Consider the following 24,971-nt stretch of genomic DNA (forward strand, 5'->3'; position numbering starts at 1 on the left):
CAATTTCTGTCACTTTATCCTGCATCCTCTTTGTTGTAAAACCTTTATTTAACCAGATAAGAAAACATTGTGAACGTAGCACGCCTGTAAGGTGATTGGCGAAGAAGGAGGAAGCGTTGCTGTTGCGGAAATGAGGAGTGAGGATTGGTTTTCCTTTTGGAAAGAACGAGATAAGTTGAGCTGTGTTAGTATAGCATGCTCAATAAAAGTTTAAAAAGTGCATCAGACTTGGTGTGCACTTCTTCTGGACGCTACAATTGATGTCAGAAGTGGGATGAAATGCCTCCCAGTTCGCCTTGCCATCAAACCTGGGAGTCTTCATTGAGGGCGGAATTCCCCCCGTGGCAAGCAGCGTGGCTGCACCTGTAAACACACTCTCTCTCTCTCTCTCTCTCTCTCTCTCTCTCTCTCTCTCTCTCTCTCTCTCTTTGCGGCGAGCTCCTCACGTGGCACGTACCTCCCGATGACGTAGCACACAAACAGTGCAGTATGCGCAAAGTTTTACTTCTGCCTCCAATTGTAGTGTCCAGAAGAAGTGCACATCAAGTCTGACGCTCTTTTTAAACTTTTATTGAGCAAGCTATACTAACACAGCTCAACATATCTCGTTCCTTCCACACGCACGTCTCCTCACTCCTCATTTACGCAACTCAAGAAGACAACATCTACTTCAGCAGGTCGTTACACTATATTCTTTAAACACAGCAACGTGTGTACCACAAATAAGCACACAGCTTTACCTTTACTTGTCTTGTTGAAAACACGCCATTCGTCATCAACTTTTCTCTTTTTAGTCGCTGTGCGCCTTCCCTCACAGGACATACGCACAATAACACTTTTCAAAATAAAAGCAGCACAGTTGTATTGCACGCACGACAAAGATGTTTTTTTAAATTTATTTTGTAATTTGAGATTGCCGCTGCGCGCACGAGCATACGTCCACACGGAAGTAATACAAATAACGCTTTTCAAAACAAAAGCAGCACCGTTGTATTGCACACTCGAAATAGATGCTTTTTAAAATTTATTTTGTAATTTATAATTGGCCTCACGCGGGCCGGACAGGGACGTACAAAGGGCCGGATGTGGCCCGCGGGCCGCACAATGCCCAGGTCTGCGTTAGCGGTTTTTCCACTATTAGAATACACAAAAAAGAAAAAGACGTGTTCTTGTAGGGATTGTGAGTGATAGGAAAAACTACCACAGAAGTGCGGTTCCCCTTTAAATAAAAATGATTAATTTCAAGCGGTCATCGAGTATCCTCACCTCTCCTCCCTCCAGATGAAGTATTCTAATGTTCATCAGCGCTGCAGAAGTTGCAAGAGCCAGTGCATCAAAACGATCTCCATGGACAATTAGGATATCTGGCCGCAGTCTCTGTAGGACATCCGGAAGTTTGACCAGCGCCAACCCGACACTCTCTACCATGGCTGCCTCATCCTCTCCTCTCACGATTGTGTGCAGTTTGGAGCTGATGTCAAAGTCATCCTGCTCAATCATACGAAAAGTGTTCCTACGCCACAAAGAAAAGACAAACAACAGACAAAGTTGATTTCATGAGCTTAATAGTTTGTACAGTTTTGAACTCATATACAGCCCACTAGTAGAAGGTTGTCGGTGGAGCTTACCCATAGTCATCAATGAGATGTGACCCAAGCACAACTACATCCAGGTCAAAGTCATCAGGGTGGGATTTCATCCCAAACATGATGGGAGCCAGCTTTGAGTAGTCTGCTCTGTTGCAGGTTGCCACACACACCCTCAGCCTTTTCTTACACTACACACATGGAACAACCAAACATACAGTACATGATATTACTTCCTTTTATATTACTGTACACAATGTGGTATTTAAATCATAAATTTACACTGATGTAACTTATGCAAATAATTTAACTTTTAGTGCTATGAAAAGTAAAAGTAAAAGTGAGACTCTTTGGACACCTCCCAATTCGATTACGATTTAGAGGCTATGATTAGATTATAATTTTGTGTATATGCAATATGACTGTCAAATATAACAAGTTAACCCATGTGATTAATCACAAAAAAGTATTGCATCAATCATGCATGTACACAGATTAATCACAAAATTTATTTTGAGCGCACATGGTCCTCTACATTAACCGCAGATGGTTACCTGAAAGGCGGCATGAGTACCTATGAAGACATTGATCAGGTCAATGTACATGTCTATAAAAAGACGGGTGAGGAGACTCCGACTGGTGTGGTCTCTGGTAAATTTCACTCCAAAATAGACACCCCGGAGATAAAAACGTTACCAAATTTTGGGCAAATAAATGACGTGCATTCAAGTAACACTTAAAATGTTTTCCTGTATGACATTTTGGGAATAAAATTGCATTTGTGTTCAAATATGGGGTCTTTTTTGAGTTAATTAAAACTATGCGAGCGAGTAACCACCTGTGTGATTAATCGTGATTTTTCAAAAGTGTAATTAATCTGATTTTGACAGCATTTATATGTACATATTGTGTAATTTTTGGTTTTTGGGTGTGATTGCGCACAGCATATACAGTATTTGGTATATTTGTATATTGTTTGTTTTAGTTTTCGTGCCTGCGAAAACCATGGAATCCCAAGACACTTTGCCCCTGATCTTGTGGCATTCCCTCTTTTTCTGGCTGAAAGACATATTGTTTTGAAATGGAATGCAACAGCAACTCTCAGCTGCCACGCCCGCTTGGTTGGAAACACTCTTATTTCGTTTAATTGAAGAAGATTAGGCCTACAATCATTTCAAAGGGGGCCCTCTACCTAAATATGTAAAAGAGACGGAGCTCTAACTCAACCCGGATTTAATAGCCATATAGAAACAAAATGCATTTTTTAAAAATCTTATTTATTATTATACCGCTTTTGGGAGGCATCAAGAATATGGTTGTGTGTTGCTATATGTTAATAGATTTACTTGTGTTGTGTTTTTGCAGTTGTTTTTTTCTGTGTCTTGTTTGGCGAAAAAGGGAACATCTGATATGGGATTTTACTAATAAGATTGTATACACTTTAAACCTCAATAAACAAAAGGTTCAAATAACGAATTTTCCACGTACGGATTGCAATGCATTTAAGAATTGATCATTTACTCCTCCCATTCTGCTTTGTACAGTACAATGCAGCAGTCAGGAATAACCGTTTAATAAATGTGCATGCATCAATATTTAAAGTAGTAAAGTGATATTGCAGTTTATGATAAATAGTGAAACAATACTGAAATAAAAGATCCAGAGGGAAATTAGCTTTGTCTGAGATGCTATATTCTCGTTATTAAAAGCCTTTAAGCAACATGAAGATTATTATTTAAGGGAAAGCTAATTCAATGCTTGAAACTCTTTTTGTGAGGCATGCAGTATGGCTCTTTTTCTAATAGATTATTCCCAACATAGAAAATAGCCGTACCTGATTTTTCTCGTCCATCTCCTCCTTCTTCAGCTTTTCTCTGCTTTGCATTTTTGTGTAGTAAAGCTCCTAGAAAAAAACACACATAGCTGTCGATAAATCAAAATTACAATACATGACACGATTGTGTATTGTTGTTTGATATTATTGCATGAAAAGAAAGCTTAATTCCACAAGAATGTATTCCATCGTATGTTACAGAAGCAACACCTAAAAGTTGAAATGTGGATTGTTCTTTGACCTGCTTACGCGCTGCTGTGCAGGTTTCATATTGGGAGGAGACATTTCAAACATTTAAAAACGACTCCTTATCCACCTCACAAAAAATATTAATGTCGACCATGTTATTGTTTGGCATAACAATGTGTACTCCTGAATAAACGGAAACTGTGTGTGTGTTGATACGCCTTGTTTATTAATCCGCCAATGAATCATTGACCACTCACACACTCCTTTCCGATCCGATACAGAGTAAAAATTCAGGCTGGTATTGGCGATACCGATCCGATACTTTGCGCAAATATACCTAATGTGTCCGGTAAACTTTTTAAAGTTAGTGTATTTCAGTTTTAATACACTTTTCCACCACTTGTGGCAGGAATGACAATATCAAACAAACAGAAGAAGTCTCGAGCTTAAGTCATGGAGAAGTTTCTTAAGCACAAAAAGTAAGACTTAAGTGGTGAAGCTGTATTTTCATCTGCACTTAAAATTTGTTGACAGTTTATTAAACAAACATTTACTATTAATTTAGTTGGAAATTATTTTAGCATTGTGTAATTTTATGTAAATGTATTTTTCATCCGTTTTTGAGTCCCTTTTTGCTGTTCTTTGATTTATATTTATTTTTGTAATCAGCCTGATAGTACTCTTTGTAATCAACACATAAACGACACATTTTCATTATCTCAAATAACTGAAGTTTTAAAAGTATCTATATTTTGATTTGAGAATCGATGTTAAAGCATAAATGGTATCAGCGGTATCGATATTTCAGTATTAATCCACACATCACTAATGGTGGCATATATGCAGTCATGGAAATAAAGTTCTCATATTCTGAAAATTACAGAGGGTTTAAATCTTGTTCAAGGGCACTGAGGTGGAACTGGGATCAATTCAAACATATCCGTTCAGACAAACTCTCCAAAAAAAACACCTGTCCACTACTATACAACAGAACAGGTTGTGCAGGATCCACGACACCCACTAAGACTGGCACTAACAAAACAGTATCACCCTAAGTTTACTATTCATCACTTAGGTGTCAGCGTTTGAATAATACCTGGAAGAAAGAAGCAGGTAGGTGTGTAATCAGTCACAGGAGAAATCTCATTGTGAGGTTGTCCGTTCCTCTTACCATTAGCAAAAGCCATAGTCACTCACATGATGCCATGATTGCTAAACTGTGGTTATATGCTGTGCATGTAAAGCATTTGTGTCAACTGCTAATCTGAGGTTGAATATGCTTGTTATGAACTATTCACATGACACTGCTAGCTTCACCCACGGGCAATATGTTCCTTAGTCAGATATTTCAATACATCAGTTTTTGTTTTAGAGACTGAATAGACGTAAAGACTTTTCAAATATTTGTTACATGTTATTGTATAGGCCTCTGATATGCTGGTAAAGGGCATTTTGAAGATATCCCTTTAAAGGGGAACCATCATGCAAAACCACTTTTCTTACTTCCTCCAAACGAGCTGTTTAGAATTTGCCTCATTTGTGACGTTTTCCCCATTGGTGACTTCAGCGGATATCTCCATCTAAGGTAAAGTTTGGGGGACGGCGTGGCGAAGTTGGGAGAGTGGCCGTGCCAGCAATGTGAGGGTTACTGGTTCAATCCCCACCTTCTACCATCCTAGTCACGTCCGTTGTGTCCTTGAGCAAGACACTTCACCCTTGCTCCTGGTGGGCCTGGTTAGCGCCGGGCATGGCAGCTCCCACCATCAGTGTGTGAATGTGTGTGTGAATGGGTGAATGTGGAAAATAGTGTCAAAGCGCTTTGAGTTCCTTAAAAAAAAGGAAGAAAAGCGCTATACAAGTACGACCCATTTACCATTTAACCCGAAGTGCTTTGCGCGAGTTCGCCATTAAAGTCTGACGTTGTAGTCAATAAGTTCCTTATTTTTCTCTATCCTCTTGCTGTGGGGCAGACTGGCTCGCACATGCACATGCATCCACCACTGTTGCCATTTCTAATATAAAGTAGTACACTAGATTTTGGAATGAATTGCAATTGTTATTATCTTATTATTTCTAACGATTCTTAATTGATTTTTACAAAAACATCCATTGAAAAAACAGCAAACACATATATATATATATATATATATATATATATATATATATATATATATATATATATATATATATATATATATATATATATATATATATATTCAGTGTTTCCCATAAACTGCCAAGATACCTGTGGCGGGGGGGGGGGGGGGGGCGTGGCCATGGGCGTGGTCACCATGACATCATCGAGTAATTTGCATAATTTACTACAATGATATGATTTTCTCTAAAAAGGCTCAAAAAATTTATACTTACTAATTAATAATAACAGTTTTGTTTTAAATGTCCATCCATCCATCCATCCATTTTACAATATAATTACAACACTTTATGTACATATTTATATACAGATTTGAACAATGGATGGATAAGTTATTCACTGAAATATATTTATTAATTGTGGTTCTTACAAAAAATACATCCTATAAAATATAAAAGCTAAAATGTCTCTTAAAGCTCTGCCCCTTTAATTAGTGCATACTAAATACTTTAACTTTAGCCTACTACAACCATATTATTTACCAGCAACATAAAGTGAAACAGAGGCAGAGGTGTCCTGCCACAGTCAGTAACAAATAAACAGAAAACAGTAGTGGTGGTAGATAGACACAGAGCTTCATCAAACATCTGATCCACTGAACAAAGAGCTCCAAAAATCTTGAACTTTAGACTGCCATCAGTTGTACTCCCTACACTTAACCATGTGTTTCCTACTGCCTGCACTTTGCACCCTTTGTTATATACACATGTTGTGTTTCCAATATAAATACATTTAATAAAGTCAAATACAAATAAGGCAACAAGAGAAGTATCCTACACTTCTCTTTTGTAAAGTAAATCTGAACAGCCGAAATGGGCATCTACATCAACTATATGATTTGCCTGAGAAGCTGGACAGGACAAAAAAAAAAAAAAAAAAAAAGCCGAAAAATCTATTTGTGGCGGACGTAATTCTTTTGTGGCGGGCCGCCACAGATAAATGAATGTGTGGGAAACACACATATATACATATATATATATATATATATATATATATATATATATATATATATATATACATATATATATATATATATACATATATATATATATATATATATATATATATATATATATATATATATATATATATATATATATATATATATATATATATATATATATACACATACATACATACATACATACATACATACATACATACATACATACATATATATAGGCAGCACGGTGGAAGAGGGGTTAGTGTGTGTGTATATATATATATATACACACACACACTAACTCGATACCCAACCCTAGTATATATATATATATATATATATATATATATATATATATATATATATATATATATATATATATATATATATATATATATATATATATATATATATTAGGGCTGCAACAACTAATCGATTAAATCGATTAAAATCAATTATAAAAATAGTTGCCGATTAATTTAGTCATCGATTCGTTGGATCTATGCTATGCGCATGCGCAGAAGCTTTAAAAAAAAAAAAAAATAAATAAATAAACCTTTATTTATAAACTGCAACATGTACAAACAGCTGAGAAGCAATAATCAAAATAAGTATGGTGCCAGTATGCTGTTTTTTTTTCAATAAAATACTGGAAAGGATAGAAATGTAGTTGAACTCTTATCCGATTATTAATCGATTAATCGAAGTAATAATTGACAGATTAATCGATTATCAAATTAATCGTTAGTTGCAGCCCTAATATATATATATATATATATATATATATATATATATATATATATATATATATATATATATATATATATATATATATATATATATATATATATATATATATATATATATATATATATATATATATATATATATATATATATATATATATATATATATATATATATATACATACATATGTTTAATTCCAGTAGGTGGCACAAAAACATACAGGGCATTAGCCTAGCGTGAAGATAACTGGAACTCAAAGGGTCGCCAACGGTGAACAACAGCAAAGTCTAAGTGGAGCAACGAAGACGCGTAACTGTCGCGTAGAGTAAACCAACACAAGGCATGACCGGTCATGACAGTAAGTTAGTAAATACGCAATAATTTGGTGAAAAATAAAGCAGTTGACTCTGGTGGGAAAAAAACTGGGAAAATTTGGGGGTCCATGGCACGATTGCATTGTATAGAACAGGGGTCGGCAACCTTTATCACTCAAAGAGCCATTTTGACGAGTTTCACAAATTAAAGAAAACAATGGGAGCCACAAAATTCTTTTGAAATTTATAATGAAATAACACTGCATACAAAGCTTTTTTTGCTTTGTGCTATGTTTTAACCAGGGGTCTCTGCACCTTATCAAGACTATTTAATGATAGTCCGGCACGCAAGTTTTACATGACTGGCACTTAACAGTGTCATGCTTGTCAACCCTCCCAATTTTTCCAGGAGACACCTGAAATTTAGGGCGTGTTGGCACTAACTTTAGCACCCTCTTCAGTCTGTTCAAACAGTATATCTGCTCAGCCACAAGTTGAATGCAACTACTGCTTGCACACGAATGTGGCAGCAAGGCATACTTGGTCAACAGCCACACAGATTACACTGACGGTGGCCGTATAAAACAACTTTAACAATGTTACTTTACAAATATGCGCCACACTGTGAACCCACACCAAAAAAGAATGACAAACACATTTCTGGACCGTAACACAACACAAACACAACAGAACGAATACCCAGAATTCCATGCAGTCCTAACTTTTCCGGTCTACATTATACACCCCCGCTACCACCAAACCCCGCCCACCTCAACCGACGCACGGAGGGGGGTGGGGAGGGGGTTGATGTGTGGGGGGGTTTGGTGGTAGCGGGGGGTGTATAGTGTAGACAGGGAGAGTTAGGGCTGCATGGGATTCTGGGTATTCGTTCTGTTGTGTTTATGTTGTGTTACAGTGCGGATGTTCTCCAGAAATGTGTTTGTCATTCTTTTTTGGTGTGGGTTCACAGTGTGGCGCATATTTGTAACGTAACATTGTTAAAGTTGTTTTATACGCCACCGTCAGTGTAAGCTGTGTGGCTGTTGACCAAGTATGCCTTGCTGTCTCCTACGTGGACAAGTAACAGCTTCATACATCATGTGGACGGACTGGCATGCTATTTGTACAGGTTAATAAATGCAATGCCATCACGGCACGCCCTCAGTTGTTAGGCTGAGTATTGGAGAATAATTGCCCTGGGAGATTTCTAAGAGAGGCACTGCGATCCGTAAGTCTCCTGGGAAAATCGGAAGGGTCGGCAAGTATGCAGCTGAGTCGCATCAGAGTGGTCAAAGAGCCGCATGCGGCTCCAGAGCCGCGGGTTGCCGACCCCTGGTATAGAATATTGCGTTATATTGGACCACGTTATATCGAACTTTAAGTGTAGATCGGACTTATACCTGTCAGTAGATGCAAAACAATAACATATACCCCCATTATTTATAATGCAAAACAATAACATATACCCCCATTATTTATTTATTAATTACTTTTTAAATTCAATCTCAATTCTGTACACTGCTGCTGGAATTTTAATTTTCCTGAGGGAACTCTCCTGAAGGAATTAATAAGGTACTATCTATCCATCTATCTGGACTCAATACAGAAGTTTTAAAAACTACAACATGGCTGACAACAAGGAGAACAGTCTGAGTGGAGGCACGTGAATAAGACCGTCCACAAAACAGCACATCCTGAAGAGATGGTCAGAAAGTGGCTTGAAGATGAATTATAAAGCATTATCTATGAACAATTTTGACCAAAGAACCACAATTAAATGTTATGTAGCCCACAAGGAAGTGTTTTAAATGTGGGGGAAAAAATCATAATATGACCCTTTTAACAGTGTTCAATACAATACTGGAAGTTAAATGCCAACCTTTATTAGAGATTAACATCAATAATTTTAGCAAATAAAGACAGACTTGTTCCCTTCCAAACACCTGTCAATCTTATCCTTATGCAAACAAATGTTAGTGTCCTTGGCTTACGTAGTTCAAATCAACAAGTAAAGTTATCTTGTATCATGTCATGGCCACAGACATACTGGCAAACAATCAAAGAAAAACCTGCACACTGGCATGTCTTTGTAAAAGAGAAAACCTAATTATCAGCTTTGTCTTTGAAATATAAGTTGACTGGCAATATTTTGGGTTAAGTTACTGACATAGCGGGACAGTTATCCTAGATCTTTCTCGCTTTCCCCAAGGAAAATCTGAACAAATAAACACAAGCATACATTGTTTTGACTTTTTTCAGTCTTGAATGACCAACACAACAGAAGACACATTATTTACTTTCCTATCCTCTGGGATCTTACATGCAAAAAATCTTCACTTGTAAGCGGGCGTGTGATATAGCCTGATTCCAATTCAGCAAAACATAACTTCTTCTTAAGCATCACAAGACAGCATCAGCAGCCAGCCGTACAGTGAGGGGGAAGGGATGCATGCAAATTGAAAAAGAGGGATGACAAAGCAGCAGCGAGCGGAGAAAATGAAGGCACAGGCAGAATTGGCGGGATGAAGACAGACTGAGAATGGCAGGAAGAATGAAGACCGAGACAAAACAAACAAATTAGCGGAGAAAATGAAGGCACAGGCAGAATTGGCGGGATGAAGACAGACTGAGAATGGCAGGAAGGATGAAGACCGAGACAAAACAAACAAATTCAAGAGGAACCAGACAAAATGTCATGACTCACATGAGGGTTTTTGCATAGAGGACCACGATGCTTTTCCATCCCTCCCACACCTATGTGGATTTCCCCCAACCACCTCCTATCCTCTAGTCGTCAATATAACGCGATCTCTAGTAAGACACGCTGCACCGGGAAACTGAAATGTGCAAGGAGGCAAAAGAGCACAGAAGGGAAAGGAGAGAGAGGGTGACATGCAGCCATATCGCCGGGGTAGGGGAGAGATCAGGTTGGGCTGATTGGAATTCAAGTCTGTGATTGGCTGAGAAAGATGTGACATCCCCTTACACACAATGTGTATACAGAGGTTGACGCACCTGTCAATTTGTCATATTTCAGTTACATTTGCATATGCCATACAGTTGAAATTTTCATTACAGGTTCGTTAAATTTCACTGTTCTGATTTTATTTTGAATGTTCATTGATTGACCTGTCAACATGTTCAGTACTTCAATATGTATTGTTGTAAAAGAGGAAGAATAAAAATAACCTATAGCCGTGACATTGTGGACAGTTAGGAGATTATGACTGTGATGGGTGTGTATCAGGGACATGAAGTCATGGAAGGCAAACAATAAAAACAAAGTAATATTAATATTTTCCTTTAAACTGTGTTATGAATGTATTTTCTGTATGATTTCAATCTTTTTTTAAATTTACATTTCCTAGGTAAAAATCACAAAATTTGCGCATTTCCTGATCAAATACAGGGCACAACACAGCTGATACTGATAGACTGTGCCTGTGGGAATCTCATAATTCCATTTACAATCAATTCTCGATTCAACACAATTCTCATACAATATTATTTGGTGTATACACTATAATAAAACCTTTTAAAAACAGTTTACAGGTTACACAAGTGTCTCTCGGCTGCTTGTTCCCATTGGGTTGAGTTTTTTCATTCCCTGATGTGGGATCTGAGCTGAGGATGTTGTTGTGGCTTGTGCAGCCCTTTGAGATATTTGTGATTAATGGCTATATAAGTAAACTTTGATTGATTGATTGATTTCTGACGTATGACTTACAAAAAATAAAATACTTTAGAAAAATTTCATCAGGGAAGATGCTTATTATGGCTGTTCTCTCCTTTAATTGATAAAGGGAGTTCTTATCGAATGACTCACAGTATTTCAGTATTGCCTCACAATTTCCACTGAATGGTTCGGAAATATTACGTGTAGCGCTATCGTGAACAATGACGCTAGACTTTCAATATGGCTTCTGGCAATGCATTGTGAGATACTTTAGCCAAAAATCCGAAGCCCTCTATACAGGAAAAATAAGGGGTAAATACTAGAAACGAGATTTAAAAAAAGGAAAAAAGGTGGTTAGACTTTTACAACTAAGTACATTTTTCTGGAGAACAAAAGGCACATGTACTTCAGTTACACACAAAAGGTAATACCACAAATGTTATTTGATTTTATAAAAGTTAATGAGACAAAAGTATTTTATAACGGTATTATATCGACTGTAACAATACCATGTACGTGAACCGTATATAGTCAATACGACAATGACTACATCAATATTTTCTATCTTTTGCTATTTTTATTGTTTATAAACTCAGAAAATATGTCTCTGGACAAAGGAGGACTTTAAGTATGACCAATGTGTGACCCTGTAACTACTTTAAAATGTGTGGTATCACCCAAAACTTATGTGAAATATACAAACAAGAGAAGAACAAGTTTATGTTACACTTTAACAGAAGTGTAGATAGAACCTGTTAAAACAGAAAGTAACCAGATATTAACAGCAAATGAACAAATAGATTAATAATCCATCCATTCATCCATTTATAAAATTGACAAAATAATACAATCAGAAATGACACAATCAGAAATGACACAATGTGTTACTGCATATGCCAGCCGCCAAATTAGGAGCCTTTGTAACCCGTTTGCTTACTTACCTAAAAGAGAAGTTGTCTAGTATGTTCACTGTGTTGTTTAATGCCAAAATTGTTATGTTTAATGTATCAAAAAATGTTCTGTTAAAATAGAGCCAATATTTATTTTGAAAAGTATCGGAATACATTTTGGTACCGGTACCAAAATATTTGTATCGGGACAACTAATTTAAAGTAAAAAAACTTTATGAAAATAAAAATTTCAAGGGCATTACTGCTTTGTATGGCGTAAACAAAACCCCACGTCACTGGCATGAACATGCCTTGACAAGGAATGAATAGAATGTTACAATACACACAGGAACAAGTAACCAGTCTTTAGAGATTTTAGATTGCATTGTACAATAAACAATGAATCTGAAATATAACCTTGCGTGTCAGCATTCCATTCCTCACTAAAGTGTGAAGTTCTTGAACATTTCCGCAATCACTTTGTGAACTGCTTGGGACAAAACTATAGATATTATACTTGGGTATATTTTAGTGTAGCCAGTACACAGCTTGTACTGCTGTCAGTATACAGTACATATACTATCGAATAATGGCAATTCAAAACTTATGCTTCAAATGTGCCTCAAACTCTTCACCTACAATGCAATAGAACCAACCACTGCTTTAGAGCTTGATTCGTTGTGACTAAAATCAAGAGACAAGGAAGTTTCAACTGCTTCCTTTCCCGATTGAATCACATGGTTTACATACCAATCAACTAATTCAGTGACACAACTTCCCCTAGCGAGGTGACGCTAAGGTGAGTGCATTAATAATACTGTACTGCATTACTGTTTTTTTTTTGCGTTTTTGGATCATCATGGAGCCAGCCAGGAAAGTAGTTTTGATGTGTCAGAACACTTTATATGATTTGTCTGTGAGCAAGATACTAGGAAAAAAAACAAAAGACCCCCATTTAAAAACTCAAGAAGTAATGGTCTTCAAAAATCTTTAAGAAATGATAATGTTCCAGAAGTGTTCATAAGCAACCACCCTTCCCCAACAGTTATTTACAAGCACAACCAACCTATGCTTTTGCCAACTCCTTTCTCATAACCATCGAGAAAAAAAACATAACTTAAAGGCAGTTAAGTTATCATTTCATTTTTTTTGGTCAAAACTACATAACAAAATAATCTGCCAAATTTAAATGCAAATTCTGTAACTTGACACTTTTCCAGGACTTTAACTGAAACTTTAAAGAATGAACTCATTTTGAAAACAATTTGCTCAAGCTGTTTCGTGTTTCACCAAAGTTTCAATTGCACATCACTATTACTAACCACTAAAATGACTCAGCACAAAGCCAACAGCTGTCTGAACAAGTCAGTACGAAGATACTGTATCTGTGTCAAGCTTGGTGGTGGTAGCATCATGATCTGGGGCAGACATGGGTATTCTGCGGCCCGCGGGCCACATCTGGCCCTTTGTACGTCCCTGTCCGGCCCGCGTGAGGCCAATCATAAATTACAAAATAAATTTAAAAAAGTATCTATCTCGAGTGTGCAATACAACGGTGCTGCTTTTGTTTTGAAAAGCGTTATTTGTATTACTTCCGTGTGGACGTATCCTCGTGCGCGATTGTGAGTGAATGTGAACAGCGGCAATCACAAATTACAAAATAAATTTAAAAAAACCTCTATGTTGTGCGTGCAATACAACTTGCTGCTTTTATTTTGAAAAGTGTTATATATGGGCGTATGTCCGTGTGTAACCTGTGAGTGAAGGTGCACAGCGACAAGTGATGAGACGCTATAAAGAGAGAAGTTGATGACGAATGCCGTGTTTTCAACAAGACATGGACTGCCAAGTATTTCTTTACAGAAATTAAAGGTAAAGCCGTGTGCTTAATTTGTGGTACACAGGTTGCTGTGTTTAAAGAAAATAGTGTAACGACCTGCTGAAGTTTATGTTGTGTTCTTGAGTTGCGGAAATGAGGAGTGAGGATAGACGCGAGTGTGGAAGGAACGAGATAAGTTGAGCTGTGTTAGTATAGGTTGCTCAATAAAAGTTTAAAAAGAGCGTCAGACTTGGTGTGCACTTCTTCTGGACGCTACAATTGGTGTCAGAAGTAAAACTTTGCGCATACTGCCGCTGCTTGTGTGCGCATACTGCGCTGCTTGTGTGCTCAGCCTGCTACGTCATCGGGAGGTACGTGCCACGATGTTTCCTGGCGACTTTGTCAAGATTGAACGGGAGGGGAAGGACACTTAAGGTGCCGGCAGCGACTGCAGATGTCTGTGTGAATCCCGGACGTGAGGAGCTCGTCGCAAAGAGAGAGAGGGAGGAAGGAGAGAGGCAGCGTCTACAGGTGCAGCGCATGCTGCTTGGCATGGGGGAATTCCGCCCTCAATGAAGACTCCCAGGTTTGATGGCCAGGCGAACTGGGAGGCATTTCATCCCACTTTTGACACCAGTTCTAGCGTCCAGAAGAAGTGCACACCAAGTCTGATGCTCTTTTTAAACTTTTATTGAGCAACCTATACTAACACAGCTCAACTTATCTCGTTCTTTCCACAAGCACGTCTATTCTCACTCCTCATTTCCGCAACAGCAACGCTTCCTCCTTCTTCGCCAATCACCTTACAGGCGTGCTACGTTCACAACAAAGAGGATGCAGGATAAAGTGACAGAAATTTTAATTTTTGCATTGTATTATACATCAGGAAGTGTTGTGTAAGAAAGTGTTAAAAATAAAACCATCAAAAGCCATCTGCTTTTGTATAAAGATAAGTTAGGTTAAATGAAAATATTATTATTATTATTTATCTTACGGTATATCAAAAATAATTTGAGCAAAATTTAATTGAAATATTGTCGGTGTGGCCCTCCAGCAGTTCTCAGGTTGCTCATGCGGCCCCCGGGTAAAAATTAATTGCCCACCCCTGATCTGGGGAATGCATTCGTACTGGGGAGCTGCGGTTCTTTGAGGGAGAAATGAATTCCAAGATTTACTTTGACATTGGTCAAGCAGAGCATCATCCCATCCCTCAGGAAACTTTCCAACAAGATAAAGAGCACACACCTTCAAGATGACACGTGCCTTTATACATAAGAGAGCTGGAATTGAAGGTGCTGGAATGGCCAAGTATGTATTTAGACTATTTAGACCCAAACTCAATTGAGCACCGGTGAGGTATTCTCAAGTGGAAGGAAGGTGGAGGAGCACAAGGAATCTATAGGGCTCGAAAGGCCATGTGATTTTGCATTGCACTGTCATACTTGTTGGATAAAAGCTTTGTTTACAATGTGAAAGCAACAAACTGGATTAAAATGGATTGTACAAAATAAAAATAAAACAAGGGATCGTACCGAGACAAACTGTAACCTATTCCAAAGGCATGGAAGCTAGAAAAAAATAATGAAAAATGGTGGAATCGACTCATATGAGCTATAAGCACTTCCGATGGATGAGATATTTGAATCAAGTAAAAGTGCCGTCAAACTTGTCTATATTTCTTTTACGGAGTCCGTTTTAATACTGGTGAAGAATTTTACAATGTTTAAATTATGCGTAATATACGGCTGTCATCTCTTATGTGTCCGAGATGCGGCAGGTCCCCTGGCTACGTCTTATAAGCAGTGTTCCCTAAAAAAAACAGCCTATTATTACTTATTAATACTTTGATCACTGTGCTACCTCTCTGAAAATAATACTCATTAATTTGTGCTTAGCCATGACTAAAAGTAAACAGACAACATGCTTATTACCCTACGTTGTTCGTAGCTGCACCACAAATAGCTTAAAAGGGAACTCCACTTTATTTATTTTTTTTGCCTATTGTTTTTGTTTTTTGTCTATCGTTTTTTTTTTTTTTTGCATTCTAACATGTAATAATCAGCTCATTCTAGGTGGCTAGCAATGCAGCTAATGGGAGCAATCAATTCTACATTTAAATCACTTTAAAAATGCATCCAAAAACCGCCAACAATACTTAATTTATGTTTTGTAACCTGTATAACAAATAAGGTGGAGCAACATTGTTATTGTAAGAGCAAACATGGAGGAACTCTTCTCCAGCGGAGTAACACATCGGCGCGCTAAGGTATTAGCCGTAAGCTAGCTACAGCAAGAGGTAAGTTAGCTTCTACATCAGCACCCGAAACGCTTTTGAGTTCGTAATGCACAACACAATGCGATAGGACACCAACATCTACTGACTGAAAACATGAAAAATCATATTACAGTGTCTGTAAAGTTTTAGTCCACATTTCATGTTTTGTTTGTACACAGCTAGCTCGACTGTGGTTGTAATAAGACGCATGATGTGCTGCACGTATCTTGATCAAAATTAAAGTGACACACTCGATAGACAGTTATCCGTTTGGTCCGGTTGGCCAGGGACGTTTCTCCAGTTTAGTTTGGGTAAGCACTCAATGTGCTTACTTATCTCGGCATAGCTCGGCTCAAGGTTCCACATTTACAATGTGACCAAGTCACATCGACCTCGCTCTCTCGGCTTACGTCTGCTCCATTTCAACCTTCCTTCGTGCTCGCTTGTAAAACCGGCAGTTCATTCTCCGTATATTCAGCTTCAAAAAGATAAGGTTGTCCAAAAATATCCATCTTAGTCTTCTTGTACCAAGTCTGCCATGATTAAATAACACAAACTTTTGATTCCGGAAGTCGGAACACATATATGTTGCCGGAAGTGCGCTGCTATGAAAACGGAAATAAATGCGCCAAAATACGGTAAATATTACATATTGTAGGGAACGTGTCTGTTACTACATTACTGTATATATATAAAGACTTGCAGTGTGTATATAAAACATTGATGGAGGGTAATGACGTTTTTTTAGAGGGCTTTTAAAGGCTACAACGGTGACTCCAATTAGCCGCATCTTTCAAGCGTTTATCATCTTTAGAATCTTTCAGAATCCTGTTCTTGTCTCTCAAAATGATTGTGAACGATAGGCAAAATTACAAACGTTTAACAGGCTACAGTTACCAAATGCTACATACAAAACAGAATAAAACATGCTTTGATTCAAACTTACCTGTCTATATATACCTTGGCGTGAACACACCAACATGCACCATGTGATGGCGCTAAAAGTTATGTTTGCCATTTTGTACCGCTGATATATTCCATGCATTCGCCGCCTGTTTCTTTGCTCACTAACCGAGTTTCTTAGCTTTGCTTTCGCGCTGGAAATGACGCAAATCTTGCTAAATCGTAGTTTTTCTCGTGAAGCGATCATGACAACTATTGTGACAGTTATTGATGCCGCAAGTTCCCAACATATTTGGAACTTGTGAAAGAAAAAATCAACAGAGTCCTGTAAAGTTGCTATTTCGATGCAGCAAGACCCATGATGCATTGTGTTTCAATGTCACACTTTTAAGCCCTATTACCTCCACCAGCTCTGTGATGTCATCTTTGAGGAGATAAAGAGAATTCCACTAACAACCTACCTACCATTGTCCTCATTATGATAAACAGCAACAGTACCATTCGATGGTAGTAACAGTAAATCATTGGTACTTTGCAAGTTTTACATTGACTACTTTAAGATATATTGAAATTAAAATATAACTTTCTACAGTCTCTTAAGAACAACAATTTACTGAAATGTGAGTGGTGTACTTATTTTTCCGTACATACTGTGGACATTATGCATGTGGAAAAAACTATTCTGACTTCAAATCAGAAAGCTGGCAGTCGAACTGAACTTGGACTGAGTAAACAGCTCTGTCTCATTGTTGACACAGTTGGGACATCTTGTTATGGAGACGACACAGGTGATTGACCACAGGTGCCTAAGTTCAATGCAGTATATTTCTCATGACGCAAGCAACAAAGTGAGCCATGAACTGTGCTGCCTGTCAACTCACTTTTCTGCAAGAATATTCATAACTTAAAACAAAAACTAGATTTGACGGACATGGTGCACAATATTGCTTTTCTACATGGAATAATAAGGTCAAACACCTCTGGTTTACAGAGAAACACATTTAAAAAACAATTTTACCCTAATTGCCTTAATCCATTCCAGTGTCAGACAGCCATATTGTACTGAGCAAATGAAGCATAGACAATTTGGTCACAAAGATTTTGATGATCATGTCAATTCCTCTTTTCTTTAAATGTATGTATTCATTTGATGGGGAAAATACAGGCATTAAGAAGCAGACACACTTTTTTTTCCCCACACCCCCCCCAAAAAACTTGTCCCCCTCTCCCAAGGGAGGACTGGCCATCGGGAGTATTGGGCCGCCGTTGCCCACCAATCTACTCCCAGGCCACGCATGAGTTTGATCAGCCCGGTCAGTGGCTTGTGGAGATAGAATGGATTCGAGAATCAGGGTAAAAAAATTCAGAAGTAGATCAGAAAAATTAGGAGATATAAAAAAAGAAAAGGCGGTGGGCCACGACCAGTTACATTAAGAGGAAACCTTGCAAATTTGCAGGGTATTGTCTAAATGCAATATGCTGAGCTGTCTGTTCTACAATAAAATTCTGATTTGTCTATTTTTCAGATTATTATACTAACGTTTTTAAGACTTTACCCAACCAGTCAAAGTTCTGATTGCATGCCAGTGTTTCCCATATATTAATTTACTTAATGTGGGCCACCACAAGTAAGAAAAAGATTAAATAAATATACTTTTTTTATTTTTTTATTCCATCTCCTGAACCATGTTCCACAAAACATTTACTACAATTTTTGTTTTAAAATTAAGAGTTTTAGGTCTGAGCAACAGGCTTCTGTAGTTAGTCGGCACCCACACACAGCAAGCGCAGAAGACTCATTGAGGAGTACAAAGTAAGTTGTCTATTCGTTTCTCCCGTTTGGTGAATTTATGCCTGTAAGTAGAAATCGGTTTTATGTCAATTTTGTTCAGATAAAGCTAATTTGATGAACATTTGCTTTGCTAATTTTCGTTAAGAAATGAGCTAGTGCATTGTACGTTAGAATTAGGATAGTGGCAGAGCCAACCTTCATCCTGTATAATTGTATTGTTTTTATTATCAGTTTATAACAAACTGTATTGTTATTTGACATTATTTCTACATGTATGTGGACTTCATATGTATGTTATTGTACTTTCCTTTGATGCGACATAGGATGAAGAGAGTCCACAATCTGGTAGCTTGATGGACAGCGGGAGGACATCAAATACTTGTCAAAAAAATATTAAGAAAGTATGGAAGGATACTGCAACACTTCTTACACTCCGCAAACAAATGGATGGACTCGAAGGAAAAGTGATTGGACAAGCAAGTGAATGTTTTAAAGAAGGAAAATGATGAGAAGGCTCACAATAGATCTCAACTGATGTGTCAGATTCAGCAAGTACATGAGTGTGTCCTCAAGAACAATGTGATTTTGACTAGTCTTCAGAGAACACACAAAATGGTGGAGCAGTTGATAACAGGAGGAGGACAAGATCCTGCTGCAACATATGGCTAACTTTCTGCAATAAAAGAGGGTGAATGGGGAGGTCAATAATATCCAAATTTCGATGTCAACAAAGGGCTGGACGATTATGGTAGAAACAATGACCACTATTATTTCAATTGATATTGAAATCCCAATTGATAACACAATTATTTATTGATTTTAAAACATGAGTACCCTGTAGGGGACAAACGGTAGAAAATGGATGGATGGATGGAGTATTTATTGTACCACCAAAACTCAACTTTATAATTTGAAAGAACAAAAGATATAAGTTACAAAGAAACAAGTAACATGATTAAAGTAACAGCAATACATTTCAATGATAATAATTTTTTAAAAAAGTTTTAAAATAAAATTCTGTTTTTCTGTTAAACTAATTTTGAATTACGTTTTTTTTTACACTTATTTTACCACCATAGAGTACGGCAGTCGTCACCAACCTTTTCCAGCCCAAAATCCCTGGTGTCAACCACAATCCAAAGCAAGATCTACCCCTGCGTCAACATATATGTTATGTTATATACACATATGTATGTATATATGCATATATATATACATATACATATGTATGTAAATATGCATATATATATATTCATACATATATACTTACATATATATATATATACATACATACATATAAATACACATACTGTATGTGTATATACGATGATTTTTGTGCACGTCCTGCCATGCGCGTTTGCGAGACGAGCGGATGTAGTGTGCGGCAGTACTCCGGGGGGTGGCTGCGATGTCGAGAGCAGCGGGGTGTGAGGCAGAAGAGAGGCGAGGCATGCGGGCATGTTACGGGTTTAAAATGCTTGCCTGTTGGTCACTCTCAGGATTGGGTGTCACTAATGTCATATTAATATACTAATTTGTTTCTAATATTTTAACGACAGACCGGTAGGGTCCCAAAGATCGAATGGTCGATCGCGATCGGTGGGTTAATAACCCCTGGAGTACGGTATTCGCGTTTTGTGTTATTATTTAAATTTTAATCAAATGTTTGTTAATTAAATTCAAAAATCCTTACATGTATTGGTGCAATTAATCTTTGGACAATTTTGACCAGTATTTTAAGTCAAAGCATATGAATTTTGTAAATGTATCCATAAGTGCATTAAGTACTTTAAAAAAAAACAACTTTATTTTGTTAGCGCAGTCGGACAGGATGTTTTCAAGCTGCGACTGCTTACCTGTTTGTACATTGATCTTACATTAACATTGTCGTTCACAACAAAACAAGCAGATGAGAGGTGTAGTGGGTGTATGGCTTGTACTTGTTAGCTTTAGCTTTGTTTAGTTGCTGTTTTAAAGTTAAAGTTAAAAGTTAAAGTACCAATGATTGTCACACACACACTAGGTGTGGTGAAATTAACCTCTGCATTTCACCCACCACCCTTGTTCACCCCCTGGGAGGTGAGTGGAGCAGTGAGCAGCAGCGGTGGCCACGCCCGGGAATCATTTTGGTGATGTAACCCCCAATTCCAACCCTTGATGCAGAGTGCCAAACAGGGAGGTTATGGGTCCCTTTTTTATAGTCTTTGGTATGACTCGCCTGGGGTTTGAACTCATGACCTACTGATCTCAGGGCGGACACTCTAACCCAGTGGTTCTTAACCTGGATTCGATCGAACCCTATGGGTTCGGTGAGTAGGCCTCAGGGGTTCGGCAGAGCCTCCGCCGCGGAGGTCACACACCCGACTCATCATGTAAATAAAAACTTCTCCCTATTGTCGTACTATGGATACGTCTTGGGCATGACGTTAAAGTGCATCCGGCAGTGGAGGCTCCTCTATGGGGTCTTGGGGCACTAGGAGGTTAACCCCTTTACTACTGTTACCCCGGGTGGCCCTTGGCAAAGGCCTAGTACCTGACTGCCCCCTAGCCAGGGATACAGTGAAGACCTCAACGTCTTGGACTCCATGCCACTGGCCCCTGACCCGATTCTGTCAAGGATCGTGTGGTGACTGTCTGTGCACCAGTCTCCCCACGTAAAACAAAGTCACGCACAGGCATCCTCCATAAAGGGATACACCCCTACCAGGAGGATCGTCGTACTCGTTCGAGTGACCGCCGATGATGATTATTATGGATACGGCAACAGCCAAAGTCACACTGATTTGTAGGTGTGTAATTTGTTGTGAGTTAATGCACCGTGTTGGTTTTGTTCTTTGAACGAGGTGATGTTCATGCACGGTTCGTTTTGTGCACCAGTAAAAAAAAACATAACTTTGTCTTGAATTTGAAAAAAAACGAAACATTTTATTTTTCACTAAAGAAGGGTTCGGTGAGTGCGTATTTGAAACTGGTGGGGTTCGGTACCTCCAACAAGGTTAAAAACCACTGCTCTAACCAAAGACCACTGAGCAGGTGGCTGTGTCGACATTGTTTAGTTCAAAGCAAGACGGTTCAGTGTTTGGGCGATGAATGAGCAATAGCGGACACATTTCCCCCCCAAATAAATGTTCTTTCTCCTCACAATGACAGCATGTATGTCATATGTGTGTCAATTTCCGTGACTTAACAACTAATTCTGTTTTAATGGCTCTTTTAATGGGTTTCCTCAACACGGTAATGCCTTACTTGTTTTGTTTGTTTTTAGTGGACCCCCAGGCCTACTACGCTACCGTATTTTAAAGGCCTACTGAAACCTACTACCGACCACGCAGTCTGATAGTTTATATATCAATGATGAAATCTCAACATTGCAACACATGCCAATACGGCCGGGTTAACTTATACAGTGCAATTTTAAATTTCCCGGGAAATATCCGGCTGAAAACGTCTCGGTATGATGACGTTTGCGCGTGACGTCACGGATTGAACGGAAGTATTGGGACACCATTGTGTCCCAATACAAACAGCGTCTGTTTTCATCGAAAAATTCCACAGTATTCTGGACATCTGTGTTGGTGAATCTTTTGCAATTTGTTTAATGAACAATGGAGATAGCAAAGAAGAAAGCTGTAGGTGGGATCGGTGTATTAGCGGCTAGCTACAGCAACACAACCAGGAGGACTTTGAGTTGGATAGCAGACGCGCTATCCGACGCTAGCCGCCGACCGCACCGATGATCGGATGAAGTCCTTCGTCGCGCCGTCGATCGCTGGAACGCAGGTGAGCACGGGTCGTGATGAGCAGATGAGGGCTGGCGCAGGTGGAGAGCTAATGTTTTTAGCATAGCTCTGTCGAGGTCCCGTAGCTAAGTTAGCTTCAATGGCGTCGTTAGCAACAGCATTGCAAGGCTTCGCCAGGCTGGACAGCATTAACCGTGTGGTTACAGGTCCAGGGTTTGGTTCCGTGTCTCCTGATAGTAGAAGTAATAGTAGTATTTTTGATCTTCTGTCTATCCTTCCAGTCATTGGCATGTTTTTTCTGTTTCTATCCGCAGTTAAGCACGATGCTATCATGTTATCTCCGAAGCTAAAGTGCTTCACCGATGTATTGTCGTGGAGATAAAAGTCACTGTGAATGTCCATTTTGCGTTCTCAGCTCTCATTTTCAAGAGGATATAGTAGCAGAGGTGGTTTAAAATACAAATCCGTGATCCACAATAGAAAAAGGAGAAAGTGTGGAATCCAATGAGCCCTTGTACCTAAGTTACGGTCAGAGCGAAAAAAGATACACCCTGGCGTCCTGCACTGCACTCTAATCCTTCACTCTCACTTTCCTCATCCACAAATCTTTCATCCTCGCTCAAATTAATGGGGTAATCGTCGCTTTCTCGGTCTGAATCGCTCTCGCTGCTGGTGTAAACAATGTGCAGATGTGAGGAGCTCTTCAACCTGTGACGTCACGCTACTTCCGGTACAGACAAGGCTTTTTTATCAGCGACCAAAAGTTGCGAACTTTATCGTCGATGTTCTCTACTAAATCCTTTCAGCAAAAATATGGCAATATCGCAAAATGATCAAGTATGACACATAGAATGGACCTGCTATCCCCGTTTAAATAAGAACATTTCATTTCAGTAGGCCTTTAATGTTGGTCATCATGGTGGTACTTGGACAGCCAGGGTTTTTATGAGGTGGTACTTGAGTGAAAAAAGTTTCCTGAACCACTGGTATAGAACAATTAACAAATAATGTAACTTGAGGCGTGGCTGCAGGGCACTTTAAATGTGTGTTTATGCTGAAGCTGAAGGAAATAATACTCCTGATCAGTTAATATCACACACATGGATTTACTTTCCTCACATTGACAAATCTAACATTTCATTCTGGATTGATGGCCAGTAGCGTGACGTCGCCAGTGACCCAACACAACAAAATTGGATGCTAAAACCCCAAATGTTCGCTTATGCACGAAGTATTTTAGACTTTGCAGTTGCAGCACCACTAAGGCGTTTTTTTATATGAACCTTAACGACTGATAAGACACTACGTCATTGAAAAAAACGACGCCTTTGGGTTTTATCAAATGACTTGCCTATAACTTAACTATGCTAGATATCGATAGCACCATGGCATGCTAAAATCGCATGAAATAAGAGATGTGAGAATAAATTCAAACGCCATCCCCACAAACGTGGTGTTAGTTGAGCTGAGATGTACATTATATTTATAAGTCACGCTAACAGTTAGCTTACGGTAACCACACTGCACTCGATGATGGCGAACATTACCTTTGAATATTAGAAGAGGTCACTCCACTGTGGGACAGTCAACGTCGTCTTTCTCGTCCACGTTTACGTTTTACTTCACAAGTAAACTTACTAAAGGTTCCATGTATTTACGGAGTTTGGGAATTCCGAGTTCTCAGCTTGAACGCAAACGCCTCTTGAATTTACTCAACAGGCTGCCCGCAGGCCACATCCGGCCCGCCAAAGCTTTTCATTTGGCCCCCCGAACATGGCCCAAATAGGCTTGATGAAACCATTAAAACCAGGGTTGATCGTGTATGCAGTACTCCCGCCATCCCTTAGGGGGCAACAGCGAGGCGTATCTGTCACTGTGAAGCAGCAGTGGAGTGAATAGAAGAAGACTACTCATTCAACCCTGGGAAAAAAAACAATCCAAATCCGTCCATCCATTTCCTACCGCTTGTCCCTTTGCAAGAATCGGACTTTTTTTTAACAACGACTGGACAACAAAGAATGAATTTTCTACTTTTAGTGCTTGAGTCATTGTTTTCGGTCGGACCTTTTAAGTGAGGGACACTTTGATCCAGATCAAGCAGCAACAAT

At 38.6% G+C, this 24,971-nt stretch overlaps 1 protein-coding gene across 2 annotated transcripts in view; it reads right to left on the reverse strand.

The window, feature by feature from the left end:
- Positions 1–24,677, reverse strand: part of gne (glucosamine (UDP-N-acetyl)-2-epimerase/N-acetylmannosamine kinase) — a 43,775-nt gene extending 19,098 nt beyond the window's left edge. Inside the window, exons 1-4 of one of the 2 annotated variants that reach the window (XM_062032588.1) lie at positions 24,411–24,677; positions 3,421–3,489; positions 1,629–1,777; positions 1,267–1,513 (exon numbers count right to left, since the gene is read on the reverse strand). In XM_062032588.1, coding sequence (XP_061888572.1) covers positions 1,267–1,513; positions 1,629–1,777; positions 3,421–3,471 — 447 coding nt within the window. In that variant the 5' untranslated portion in view covers positions 3,472–3,489; positions 24,411–24,677. Of the gene's footprint in view, positions 1–1,266; positions 1,514–1,628; positions 1,778–3,420; positions 3,490–10,472; positions 10,632–24,410 lie in introns of those variants that run through there. The other variant, XM_062032587.1, reaches the window with a different exon arrangement.
- Between the last annotated feature and the right edge of the window lie 294 nt (positions 24,678–24,971).

This window comes from Entelurus aequoreus, linkage group LG22, assembly GCF_033978785.1.
Source record: "Entelurus aequoreus isolate RoL-2023_Sb linkage group LG22, RoL_Eaeq_v1.1, whole genome shotgun sequence".
NCBI classification, from domain to species: Eukaryota; Metazoa; Chordata; class Actinopteri; order Syngnathiformes; family Syngnathidae; genus Entelurus; species Entelurus aequoreus.